Source organism: Hoplias malabaricus, chromosome 4 (assembly GCF_029633855.1).
Source record: "Hoplias malabaricus isolate fHopMal1 chromosome 4, fHopMal1.hap1, whole genome shotgun sequence".
NCBI classification, from domain to species: Eukaryota; Metazoa; Chordata; class Actinopteri; order Characiformes; family Erythrinidae; genus Hoplias; species Hoplias malabaricus.
Genome location: NC_089803.1, coordinates 54,781,714 through 54,795,455, shown reverse-complemented (window position 1 = coordinate 54,795,455; position 13,742 = coordinate 54,781,714). Strand labels below are relative to the sequence as shown.

Here is a 13,742-nt window from a genome sequence, read left to right as displayed (position 1 = left end):
TGCTGCTAGGGTTTCGTAATGTGTTGGTACCTTTACAGCTAATCAAAAAAAATAAAATAAAACATTCAGACCTCCTGAAATGTGATTAATTTAAAATAATAGTTTGCATGCATTTGGTATGTCTGAATAATGCAAAGCAAGGGTGAAAAGAGATTACCCTACTAGTATCACTGTCTGCACTGAATACCCAGAATATCATCAGAGAAACAAAGAATTGTCTGAGGAAATCAGAAAGAAACTTCAAACTAGAATGTTTAAGTTAAAGGCTTACCATCTCCAAGCAGCTTGATGTTCCTGTGACTAACGATGCATATAATATGTTGTTTTACGTTTAAGGCCCATGGGACCATATCCAACTTCCCTGGACACAGCCGCAAGAGGAAAACTGAACCCAGAATGAACAGAAAGGTAGTGTGGATGGTAGACAAAGTACCATGGAAAAATAAAAAGGAATGCAAGCTGAACTGCAAGGTTAACTTATATCAGTGTCTGATCACACCATCCATTGCTTTTGAGCAAGAGTGAGCTGCGTGGTAAATCCAGAAGGACTCCACAGTGGAAGAAAAAGCATTAAAAACCCTGGCTGTAATTTTCTGACTCATGACTATTGACAAAACAATAGTTTTTTTGGACAGATGAGTCAAACCTGGAGCTTTTTCAGCAAGTCACATCAGCTCTGTGTTCACAGATGACAACAATTAGGCTTTTAAAGAAGAACACTGAACTTACCTTGAAACATGGAAGAGGGCCAGTGTCTATAGGCCATGGGTCCTGCAAAAGGAAAATGAAGCAAAATACACAGCTAAAAGCACTCAAGGTAGGATGAGAACGAAACACTGGACAATTCTGAAATGGCCTTCTATGAGCCCTTATCTAAATCCTGTCCAACATCTATGGACAAATGCTGACACATGCATTTGTAAAAGAAACCCTTCAAAACTGTGACTGCTAGAGTAGTTTCCTCAGGAGGAGTGGGATAAACAACCTGTCAACAGGTGCAGAAGTCTCACAGAGAGCTACAGAAATCGATTATTTTCAGTGATTGCCTCTAAATGTTGTGCAACAACATATGAGTTTGAAGGTTCCACCATTTTTGTCAATGCTATTTTCCTTTGTTTTATTATTTAAAATATTAAGTTCCGGTCTGATTTTTATCTTTGGAATAAACACTGCTGGAGGCCAAATACTAAGTTATTTCTTAAAGCACACTGGGTTTATACTTTTTTTATGGACACTGGTCATGAAAAAACTATATGGTTTGTAGAATAAAAGCACCCAGTCATTAAAGAAAGTTATTTAAAGAAACAATTCGCTCTCTAGGGGTGGCACGGTGGCGCAGCAGGTGGTGTCGCAGTTACACAGCTCCAGGGGCCTGGAGGTTGTGGGTTCGATTCCTGCTCCGGGTGACTGTCGGTGAGGAGTTGGTGTGTTCTCCCCGTGTCCGTGTGGGTTTCCTCCCACAGTCCAAAAACACACGATGCAGGTGGATTGGTGACTCAAAAGTGTCCGTAGGTGTGAGTGAATTTGTGTGTGTGTGTCTGTGTTGCCCTGTGAAGGACTGGCGCCACCTCCAGGGTGTATTCCCGCCTTGCGCCCAATGATTCCAGGTAGGCTCTGGACCCACCGCAACCCTGAATTGGATAAGCGGTTACAGATAATGAATGAATGAATTAATTTGCTCTCTTGTCCATATCATCTGTATACGGAAATACTGAGGTTTTAATGTATTATTTATTTATTTATTATATTTATTTTATTTGACTTCTCACTATTATTTAATGTGAACACACATTGTTTTGCAGAAATGAGAAGAATGCCTCATTGTGGCAGGAGACATAGTTCAGAGGGCAGTGGAGGGGGTTGCCTCAGGTAATTTCTGACCAGATTATCAGAGCGTGAAACCAGGGGCCTCTTAAACACACACACACACACACACAAACACACAACAGCAACACGGCAGGGGAGAAAGAGAACTGGATAACACGGTGACTCAGGGACCCACACAAAGCCAAGGTACAAGGAGCACTGTTCTGACAATTCTCATTGTGAGGAGATTATCTGCTTGATGTGATCAGTGCCTGGAGGTTTAGTCTCTCTAGGAGGGAATGCCATAAGACCAGAAAGTGAAAGTGCAGCCAAAAATGTAATGTACATTTTCTACTTCATCCCAGATGAAGTCTATCAGCCAAGAAATACTTGCTGATTACAGGTAATGGAAGCTTGTAGCAACTGTTAGTACTGTGCAAACACCTTGTCTACATTTTTTTTTTTTTGTTCATTAAGGTTCTCTCATTAAAACAACCACCGTCCACACCATAAATACAGCTATCCCAACTGCTGTCCACACTTTCTTTTCTTATTCAGCACTAAATGGACACAAGACGACTGTAATACGTTATTTGGCTTCCTGGTTTCAACATGGTCTCCCTTCTGCATTCCTCAGCTGATGAAATATTTAAAAAACGCTCACCCTTAAAAATGTACTCCAAACGATTTTCACCATTATGCCAAATTCCGTAGGCTCCCACTATTTTATGACAACATTAGCCTTGTGCTTTAGACACCAAATATGTCTCAGAAGATCATTTGCGCTTAGGTAGAATGGAAATTGTGTAAGTGAGGATTTTGGAACATTCATTTGAAGATGGTCTGGAGGCATTAGGCCTTAATAAGAACAATTGTGTAGCCCCTTATAGAATAGTTGCTTTCCTTCCTCTGTGAGGCTATTGCGTGTTTTCTTACTTGCTTACACCGCTCAGGGCAGCGGCAGTGGAGCGTGCAAGCTTCCTTTATATTTCACAGTTATGACAGGTTTGCCTCATTGTTGGAGGCTGTGTATCAGAGGGCAAGCTCCCAACATTGCGTGTCAGCACGTGTCAGTGTGTGTTGGCTCTCTTGGTCGCCTTTGACCTGAGACAGTGGTTAAGAGGCAAGCCTTTAACAAGCATACTGAACCCCAGAACACAGAGCATGTCAACAGCACATAGTGAGACTTTCTTTTGCAAGATATTTCCTGTGATATTTGAAAATAATTTCCCTTGCCTCCTAATACTAGACGTAGAATTTGGCTGCATTTTATTTGTATATTCTTTTCACAAATATGAAATACTGGCATGATTTAGGCTGTAATTATATATGCTCATACAGCAAAATGACAGAAATTGTTAATGGATTTCTTTAATGACTTACATCATGTAAACAGTCAAAACCAAACCCTATTTCATTCCTTTATTACATGTAAATAACACAAATAGACAATGCTTCTGTTACTGCACTCGGCAGATGTATGAGCAGTCATGTGAATGTAATCACTGGCACTTAATGGGCCAGATTGTCTAAGAGTTAGTACCAGGCTCTTTATAAAGCTTTGGTCAAAAAAAGAAAATCAACAAATTGATGGAATTAACAGTCACGGTATGCGGTGCTCAATACAGCAGCAGGCCCTGATCAAGAGGCTCTAACAGTGTGTGACTCAGCAAGTATTGATTTCACTGCGTGAAAGGAGAGAAAAACAATTAACGGCTTTTCAAATGAAATAGATGAAGAATCTCCACCCGAGGGGTTAGACGCCTGAACGTTCTAATAGAAGTACAGTGTGATTTAAAAACAATCCAGTCCCTGCACGTCCTGTGTCTTTTTATTGACTTCCTTTAACACGCTATAGCTTCAAAGACGCTAAAACATCTCCTGGGGCCTGAATTACAGATGGGAGTTTTTCCATAGTGATAGCTTGGACCTGGAGCCCACTGTACTAATGGGATCTCTCTTACATGATACTTCCATCATTATTGACTACCCAGCACTGTTGAAATGATGTTTGCTCTGTCATAGTTCCTATAAGTGGGGAAAACCCTGTCTTGTTCATCTGTTACTAGCACCAGGCAATTCAGAGAAACAGTTTTAGTGCTTTGGTGCATTTAATTATTTGGCAGTTTTCACTAAATATCTGATGCAGATTAACATATCTAGGCAGCAGGAAGGCAGTCTGTACCAGTGAAATAATGAAGAGTAAGGCAAATGTTATCTAACATGTACAGCTTTCTCATAATCCAAAATGTACCTGCTTAGTCAAGACAAGTCATTCATTGTCAGAAACAATATAGGCAAGTCTATTTGAGTAATGATTCTGTGGCATGTGTGTGATAATTTAGGCATTACTGCTTACTAGGTCCATGGTGGTACAACAAAAGCGGCAAACATCAGACAACAAACATGTTCTGGCTGATCTTAAATATTTAGTCCAAGAGAACTTTGTATAAATTTGAATTTCCACTGGAATTCAAATTTATGATGTAAATTTATGATGTATATTGGCTCTAATGCCCTATTATCATTATTGTAACAAGACTCATGCTTAACACATTGTAGGAGAAAAGACTTTAGTGTCACTTTTGGTTCCCCAGTCTTTGTGCTGCCCCTCCAAACCAAAAGAGGTCTGTCTCTCCCAAATACTAAACCCAATTAATGCTTCTGTGTTGAACCTATGTGACAGGCAGCATGACCTGATTTACACCTCTTCAGAAATGTACCTCGTCACGTCTACGCAGACTATAACGACTGTGATCGGTCTGCAGTGGAATGAACATGGTTCAAAAGTCCAGTAATATTAACTCTTAAATATTAAGACTAAATATTAACCAAGAAGATGTTTGAAATTCAGCCCTAGTGGTTTGGTGTTGTAATTGCAGAGCGACGCAGATGCCAATGCAAAAATATAAACGTTCACAACGGCATAGGACACTTGTGCATAACATAGTTTTTGCTTAAACACTAGGTAAGATTTGGGGGATTTTTTTCTGCTCCTGTGGCTCCCCCTAGTGCAATTAACTTTTACAGCACTGTAATGAAATTAGTACGGAGGGGGCGGGAAGGGGTGGTTTCCTATACTCGGTCAAAATGATCATAGTGCAGTTTCTGCAGTGCGCATCACAATGATTTTGAGGTAAAAATATTACATAGTGTTCCTTTAAACTCTTTGAGATATTTCTGCAATTCTGAGACACCCGTTCCTTAAATAGGCTATTGTTTTTATTTTCTGATTTTGCCTCGTTTTTGTCTTTTGGACATGTACTGTACTGATTTTTGTGCTTTGAAATATTTCTTCTGGTTTTGACCTCGCTTCACGTATTGTGTTTAATAAATCTCAAACTGGTTCTCACCCTCGGGGAGTTACTTGTGACGTCTACAGATCAGTAAACCGTGTATATGAATTAATAGTAATTACTGATGACTCAAATACAGCCTAATACTAAACGGTACAAATTATTTTGTTTATTTGTAACGGTTCTAAGAAGTGAAAGTGATTACTGTCTCAAATTCGCACAACGGTTGATAAAAACAAAGTCTGCCTTTGGTATTATTGGTTTTAGGCGGAGAAACATTTTCACTTGTTTTAGCGCGGCGACTGTGCTCGTTCGTCTCCTAGCAACGGAGCCAGCTGTAAAAAAGTAACGGTCGATTTTCGTAGTGATAGCTATGAAGTGATAGTAATAGCTAGTGGAGTAAAACGTAAGATATTTGACTTTGAAATGTAGTGGAGTTAAAATAAAAGGTCGCCCAAAATGGAAATACTTCAGTAACGTACAGACACACAAAAAAAGTACTTAAGTACAATAACGAATTACATTTACTTCATTACTGTCCACCATTGGATTTTGGGGCAATGGAAAGAAGCTTCCCAGTAAAAATGAACGTCCCCGGACGTTCAAGATAGGTCTAAAAGTAGTCTGTCCGTCAAGGACATATTTAAACGTCAATGGACGTCCAAAATCCATCTTAATAAGTTAGTTATCAAGTGGTGACCAATCGATAACGTCAGTGGACGTCCAAAACGCGTTTTATACAAGTAATTTATTTCGGGACCAATTAATAACGTCAATGGACGTCCAAAATACGTCTAATAGTCGTCTTTTCAATGTCTGTGTTTGGACGTCTTTTCAACTTTCATTTTTAACCTTAAGAGAACGTTGATTAGACGGCAGTCATTACGTTATTTCAACGTTGAATCAGCGGCTAAATGTTTACTGGGTTAATGTGGCTTAATCCCAGTAAACATTGTGCCGTTGATAATGTAAAATGTGTTATTTTTCTTTTGGATCACAGGAGGATACAGCAGTTAAGAGCAGTAATATTTGAGAGGAAGTCAAGTTTTTAGAACATTAAGCCACGTTAAGCTTTTTTAAAAAGAATTAAGAGTATTAGAATGCCTCATATTTAGTAAAATCTGAAATCTGGAATACTGTACAGAAGGAAGGCAGTATCATCTACTGATGCGATGCTTAAAAAATGCAGTGACAAATTTATTTTTTAAAGTGCACCACCTTGCTACAATCTTTCAAGACAATCATTGGTAGAATTTGGTGTTATACCAGTGTGATACCAATGGCTAATACAATTGATTTAGTACCTAAGCAACCAAAGCCAATAAGAGCATGCAAGACTCTTAATGCTACACAAAATGAAATTACATCTGTGACTCAATAAATTTAAAGTGGATCAGAACATCTGCCAAGTGCGTAAAATGTAGAAGACAGCTTTTGCTAACAGGAAGCTATGTCAATAAAGTAGTCAAAGTAACAGAAGCTTTTATCTCCAATTTGCCTTGTGCAAACTGCAAACATAAATGATCACACATTTGTCTAATGCTCATATACTCTTTTCAATAAATGATGGAAGAATTCTGGCTTCAAGATGGCTGCCATTGTTTTAAGATTAAGGTTGTAGGTTTTTTTTTTAAGATAGTCTTTAAGTCTTTAAGATACTAATGAAACACATGTTGTGGTGTACATGTGGTTACATGTGAAGTGAGAAAACTATAAATATAGACATATGGCCAAATACTTGCTTGATCAAGCCACATGTCTCTTCCCTGTGTAGGGCAGGTGTTTGGGAGAAGGTGTTGGACAGGTCATGGTGATTCTGGGATGTCGTTTACTGTGTGACTTGCAAAGCTCCACAGTCCGCTCCATTGTCGAGTTGTATGGACCCTGGTGTGTACAGTCTCTCTGGTGCAGAAGAAAATGGGATTTGACCTGTGGAAGCGTTGTATGGTGGGGCAGTGGGGAGTTCAGGATCTGGCGGCACAAGTGCTCCTGGAAACCAGACAGTGGCTCCAACAGGTGTGGGTCACGTGGAGAGGGGAAATAGCTTTCTTCCAACAAGAAGTGAAAAGCTCTTCTGTTGGTCACATGGGCTTTTTTCAGCATGGGCCTCAGTGGCTGGTGAGTTCTCACAGTTTGTTTGGTTTCTTTAGTTGTTTCAGGAGTAATATGGTGTATAGCCTGTACCACTGGACTGTGGAAAGTGATGCGGGGTCCAGGGACTGTCGAAGCTGAGGGCAAGAATTGGCAGCTTCCTCTTATCTTCAGTGCCTTTTCAGAACAATGGCTTTCATTTACAGGTGGATTCTGGGAATGACTCACCGAAGGTGTAAGCTGATTTGCACCATTTTCTACTTTACCTAGCCTTCAAAGACAGAAAAACAGACAGCTTAAGTAAAGAAAAAAAAAGTTGACATCTGGTACAGTGCAAAATCAGAGACACACTTTCAGATAAAATATTTCTTATGCATTTAAGGTATTCACAAAAGTACAAGGTATACGTTATTTTGCTGGACATATTTCTGAAGAGATTAGGCATTATATCAAACAACGTGTAAAAAAATGCTTGTGTATTAAGAAAACAAACTGGATGCCCAAATATAGGCCTCAATATAACTGAATGGGTTGATTCTTTGGATTTTGTTTAGCAGAAAACAACTACTGCGAATTAAATTTGGACGAGAGGAAAAATGGCTTTGTTCTTTTCTTTAAAAAAAAGGTTGACCACTTAAATTGTGAAAAAAATATATAAAATTTAGCTTTTGAAGTGTCATTATAACTTGGTGCTATATCTGGCTGTAGATAATTATAGAATGGTTTGAATGTGTGAGTGACTCTGTGAATGTGGGGCGCCCTGTAATGGACTGGTGTCTTGTCTGGATTGTGCATCTGCCTTGATCACAATAAAGCAGTTATAGAAGATGAATGAATTCATAAATCTATCTTCAATTTGCATATTAAACTAAGACGGTTCTTTATAGCAGATGAAACAGTTTAAAACATGATAATATGTGAATAAAATATATAAAGTAGGAGTCCAAGTGCTGTACAATGTATTAATTGCCTTTATCAGGTGCCTAACAGCTATACAGTATGTAAATTGCGCACAGTGAAATTAATCTCTGATAATGCTTTATTTCCGCTCTGCAAAGTCCAATAACATTCTTAGAGCGTTTCTGGAATATTTTTTTCAACCCGATTTAACATTTGTTGTAGCTTGCAGTTATGTCCCTAAATTAAAATTCTGTCAGCGTCAAATGTAAATATGTCCTTAACAAGCACTTCTGTTCCTTGTGTGCCACTTCAAGTGATTCCTCTTTTGCCTTTCAGGGAAACGGGGTCTATTTCAAAGCAGTGTCAGGGTTAACCCACATCTCCCACTTTCCCAGCTCACCGTCTCAAGCAAACACTCCTTTTGCTTCGATTAATTTCATTGCACTGAGCCACATTAATTCCTTTTTATTAGCATGGCTGAGGAAGCAGATAGCTATGGAAATCTGCACGCCCTGCTCTCGTTCTCTCACTCTTTCTTTCACTCACTCTCTCTCACTTCCAAGCACTTAACCCCACTCTCCAACACCTCCTGCCTCTGATAAAGCCAGCCTCCTGCATTGTGGCGAGACTAACCAGGCTCTAAATCATCAATAAGCAGAAAATGACTCTGTATGTGTCTGCTGCACCAGATATCGACTGCTCTGTTGCAAAATTACACTTGGGGGAGTTTAATGAACAAGTTCTTTACCCCAAAGAGAAGTTTAGTCTTTGTGAACATAAAAAAAACACTTTTTTACACTGAGGGAGTAAGACCTGGGGATATTACAGAATATGAGTGGAGTAATTTTACTTCTTTCTGGCCAATTGAGAAGGCCACTGAATATTACTGAAGCGTAGTTGTAAGCTACTGTTCATAATGAGGTGTGAAGCCTGTAGGGGTTGGGTCCCATCTTTGAAGTGGGATGTTTGGAGCTTATAGCTTTCTGTGAAACATTTTAATGAATGTCCTCACAGAGAGAGTTATACCTGCATCCAGCTCGGCATGGTGGCCTCTCCAAACCTTTGGGGCTGACGGCTGGTAGGAAGCCCTTGGTTCTAGTGCATGAAGAGCCTTTTACCACCAGGGTGCATCTGTTAAGAGAATTAATGTTTAAGAATAATGTCTATTCCTTGAGGTATTGTGAGTTAATAAGGTATTAAGATTTAATAAACCATAATGCCCACACTCACCGGAAATTTCATCATAGAATACCTACCATTAGGGATATATCTATGTAAATGGTGGGCTGATGTCAATAATGATACATAACTTTTCATAAAATGCAGAAAGTGGAACAAGATCCATCTGAAACTATAACTTGGCTCCTGTGTGGTAGCAATCTAAGTCCTGTCATCAGGAGGCCACAAAATGAATTCATCCATTAGGGTCGCAGGGGGTTCAGAGCCTACCTGGAATCATCGGGCGCAAGGCGGGAATACACCTTGGAGGGGACGCCAGTCCTTCACAGGGCAACACAGACACACACACATTCACTCACACCTACGGACACTTTCGAGTCACCAATACACCTGCAACGTGTGTTTTTGGACTGTGGGAGGAAACCGGAGCACCCGGAGGAAACCCACGCGGACACGGGGAGAACACACCAACTCCTCACAGACAGTCACCCAGAGCGGGAATCGAACCCACAACCTCCAGGCCCCTGGAGCTGTGTTACTGCGACACTACCTGCTGCGCCACCGTGCCACCCACAAAATGAATCATTTTGGGCATCTATTTATTGGCATAATAGAACTAGGTAGTTAGAATTTTAAGTATGTTGAGCTGTCCAGTAGATTTGTGTTAGCAGGAATTTTAAAAAGAAGTTGCTGTTTTCACATCTCAGGAACCATGTGCTGGCCTTCACTCTCCCAATGTGGTGGCACTGTGTGAGTCTTAGCTAAGGGGTTGTATTGACAATGAATACATTGGACAGAAACTTGCTTTTTTTGTTCAGCCCTTTAATAGTGGTCCTGACCACAATACTGCTACAAGATAGGCATTTCTTGTTGGTGAACACTTATCTCAGCAAGGTTTTTCTTTTTTTGCAACATTGCTAGGTCTAATAAACTCTTCCATGTCACTGGTGTAAAGATAGTCATCCACCATACAAATAGGATCTTTCAAAGAGGGTCATGTAGGAGTCCCTTTCCTTTGAAGGATGGGGGGCAGAGTGTGGCTAATACATTTTGTAGCAAAAAACATGCTGGGGTTCTTCACTGCAAATCAACTGCACATATTTTCTACAGTAGGTTTTTTAAAAATGGCCAAGTGTGGATACAAGTGTAGCTAATAGCTAATAGCTAAGTGTAGACGTCAGTAGCGGCCTTTATTTATTTTGCATTGCAATTAATTAAGATTCATTACTTGGAAGTTATGAGGGGTGGCAGTTTGATGCCAGTGATGACTTGTCCTTTTGCGAGTCTGTGTAACCTTTTGACTTTAGGGTCAAAAGTTAATGTTCTCATCACAGTGGGCAGACTCTTTAGACTCTGGGTATCATCCTCCTCATCCTCTTCCTCCTGATGAGCTCCTCTGAGAGGGGGGAGTCTGATCGTCACATTCTACAAGTCAAACAAATAAGGCAAGTGTTACACAAAACATTCCACACTTGATTAGCATTTGGTTTGTGGACTGTTGTGAGCCCAGCAGTGATATAATTGTGTGTATCACTGCTGGGTGGTGAATGAAGGGAGAGGGGTGCATTGTTGGTGTTAAATTTGGCAACAAAAATGGGTTGCAATGCAAAGTGCACCTGAAAGATAAGTGATTATGATGAAATAGCCAGTGAGTAAAGGTGTACCTAATAAACTTCCAAACCTTTGAAGGCACATTTCCAAAAATTTGACATTTTGACAATTGGACCCATAGAAACACCCCAGTGGTAAAAGGCATTGCAGAGGATTGGAGGAGTCATCATATCATGCTGGATGCACATATAACTCCCTCTGTAATGTGTAATATTAGAAGGTAGATGTACCTAACATGCGAGTACCAGAAGGTCTTATTTGGATTGTTTTTACTTTATTCTAAAATACTTTAATCTATGATATTTTTTTAAATTTAAAATATACATGTTCTGATATTCGTGGCTTGGTTCTGTGCCCACACTGATTACAGGAACCCATGCAATAATGATTTATTCCTCCATGGTGTAGTTGTGTTTTACAACTACCTTACGGACAGGGACTGAGACTGGTTCTGAGTAGTAGGACGGTACTGGAGAAACCTCGCGGGATGGTGACTGGTTTTTCCTCGTTCTTCGATACTCTTTGAAACGTATCTCAGTTGACCTAGAGACAAAGGGTAAGGCTGTTGTATGCTACACTGTCTTTTAACATAAACTGCTCTCTAGAATAATGGGACATCTTTGCATAAAGTACTAATATGAAAACTGAGCGAAATTTTGTGTTTGTATACAACCATGAAATAACACTTCATACACACAATACTTTCACTTTAGAGGGTAGAGCATTCTAAATCCATACCTATGTATTATAACCTGGGTAGAATAATGATGCAGGTGATGCAAAATGATTCAGAAATAAAGTAGACAACAAAAAACAACTTGAGAAGAAATAAAATAGTAACACAAAAACTGCTTCAGCACTGAGTAACTAATGGAACTGCACTTCCAGGATAAAAGAGCAGATCAAATATAGTTTCTACAGCCCTGTTCTTTTCTTTTTGGATCTCTTTTATTCTAAAAACCCTAATAATCCAAAATGAGTGGTGTGACCTGTCACAAAGGAGCACACAATTATATTAAACAAGAAAAAGGAACTGAGTGTTTAAATATAAATGTTTAAAATGTAACTAAACATAGATATATTTACTCAGTATTTTACTGATTTGAAATCAAGAATATCAAAATGTTGACCTGCAGTAACATCCTGTACTGTTCTAGGAACATTTTGGAACATTGCTGTGAGAATTTGATTGTACCCTTACTGGGGTCCGGTACTTGTATTGGACGTGATAGTCACCAATAAGTATTCATTCATCGAATGTTTCTTAAGTACATCGAGTTGAACAAATGTCAAGAGCCACAACCCACCACTGGAGAAGCCCACAGAGTCCCTTACCAATCTCCAGCTTGGTCCATGGCAGTGTGTTTATCTGGGACTCCCATCTTCTTCCCTTTACATCACCTTACAATGAGGAACATCTGAGAATATGAGTCACTTGGAACACAGACAATTACCAAATGCATTTTAATGAATAATCCTACACCTTCCAATCCCATAAACAATCTTTTGTGTATTTCTCCAGAGATGATTCCTCTCACCATAACCAGCAGGATTTCTAGAATTTCATTTGTATGTGAACACATTAGCATATAAATAGGTATTTTGTTGCATTAATTCAAAGCGGTGCTAAGAAAAATAAAATACATGGTGATAGTTTGTGTATTACTCATCCAGGGAAACTCTTTTACTCAATCCCATGCTTTAAGACGAATGAATCAATAGCAAAATCCACCATGAAATAAACTGCCACCTGCAAACGTTCCTTTTTTTCAAACCATGTTTTTCTCTTTTTCCAGTGCCACAGCTGTGTTGTCAAGTGAGAAATAATTATTTATAATTAAATGCAGCATCTTTAGAGGCAACAAATATTAAATATGTTACTCTCACAGAACAAAAAAGGTGCAGTACAGGTACGTTAATGTTCACTAATTGTACAAATAGACCTTTAAATTTGTACAAGTGGTTTTAAAGTGTAGTTATGTCCTGGAGATGAAATTGGGTTTATAAAACCAACACAGTTTTAAAATCTACAATTAAAACAGGATATAGTACAGTTATAAACTCTTGAGGTTGCATTTGAGGTTTCGGTGTCCGTGTTTATGAGAATGCATGATGGCAAACTTCTCTCCCTTAAGAGTGTGTGGTCAGTTGTTTTTAATCCTGTATTTCCTATAACCAAAAAGAGAAGCTTGTAAAACATACCTGGCCTCTGAGCTGCCTGCGGGATGGACAGTCTTCCTCTTTGTGAGGAGGTAATTTTGTGTGCTGTGCCCAGTGTAGACATCACTCAGACCACTCCGACAGACCAATGCTGGGTACAGCCGTCAACACATCTGGCTCCTGATTGGTCGCTCGTTTTCAAGACCCCACACAGAGCTGTTGTAAAATTCCTTCTGCTTAGGATTGACTTTAACAGGAAATGTGTGCCACTAAAACAAGGCTATTTATATTATGTTAGGTGTGTTCTACACCAAATACTCTTCCAACATTCTTTCTGAGAGTATTAATACAGCTCTGTTCCCTCTTTGCACAGTAACAGCCCCTAGATTTCTGGGAGAAGCTTTGAGCATTGCAGTGTTTATTTGAATGCTTTCAGCCAGGAGCATTGAGGCCACATATAGATGCTGCTTGGATCACAAATGTAACTCATTCAATTCCGTTACATATAAAAGAGACACTATATCATCTGTATTACATAGGCAGTAATGAATATGTGATGCTAAGAATTTATTACAACACAGTAAGTCCTAACTATGAGAAACTTTGTTCCTATGGCTTAATAAATGTTTTTTCCCTACAGGGCCTTCCATACAAACGTGATCCAAAATCAGTCTAATTTTCATTTCCAGAGTTCCAAAA

At 39.3% G+C, this 13,742-nt stretch overlaps 1 protein-coding gene across 1 annotated transcript; it reads right to left on the bottom strand.

Moving 5' to 3' along the window:
* Positions 1–6,848: 6,848 nt before the first annotated feature.
* On the bottom strand, positions 6,849–12,273 carry si:dkey-39a18.1 (uncharacterized protein LOC557637 homolog). The gene is made up of 5 exons (XM_066668867.1): positions 12,219–12,273; positions 11,309–11,426; positions 10,501–10,697; positions 9,120–9,224; positions 6,849–7,464 (listed from the first exon to the last, which is right to left on the bottom strand). The coding sequence occupies exons 1-5, from the start codon at positions 12,263–12,265 to the stop codon at positions 6,849–6,851; spliced, it is 1,083 nt and encodes a 360-aa protein (XP_066524964.1). The 5' UTR covers positions 12,266–12,273.
* Positions 12,274–13,742: the final 1,469 nt, after the last annotated feature.

Coding starts and splice junctions, on each gene's coding strand:
- si:dkey-39a18.1 (XM_066668867.1), bottom strand. CDS start 12,265: ATGGGAGTCCCAGATAAACACACTGCCATGGACCAAGCTGGAGATTG. Junction 9,225..10,500: donor CCACCCCTCATAACTTCCAA/GTAATGAATCTT, acceptor TTCTCTTAACAG/ATGCACCCTGGTGGTAAAAG. Junction 7,465..9,119: donor CCATGCCGAGCTGGATGCAG/GTATAACTCTCT, acceptor CTGTCTTTGAAG/GCTAGGTAAAGTAGAAAATG.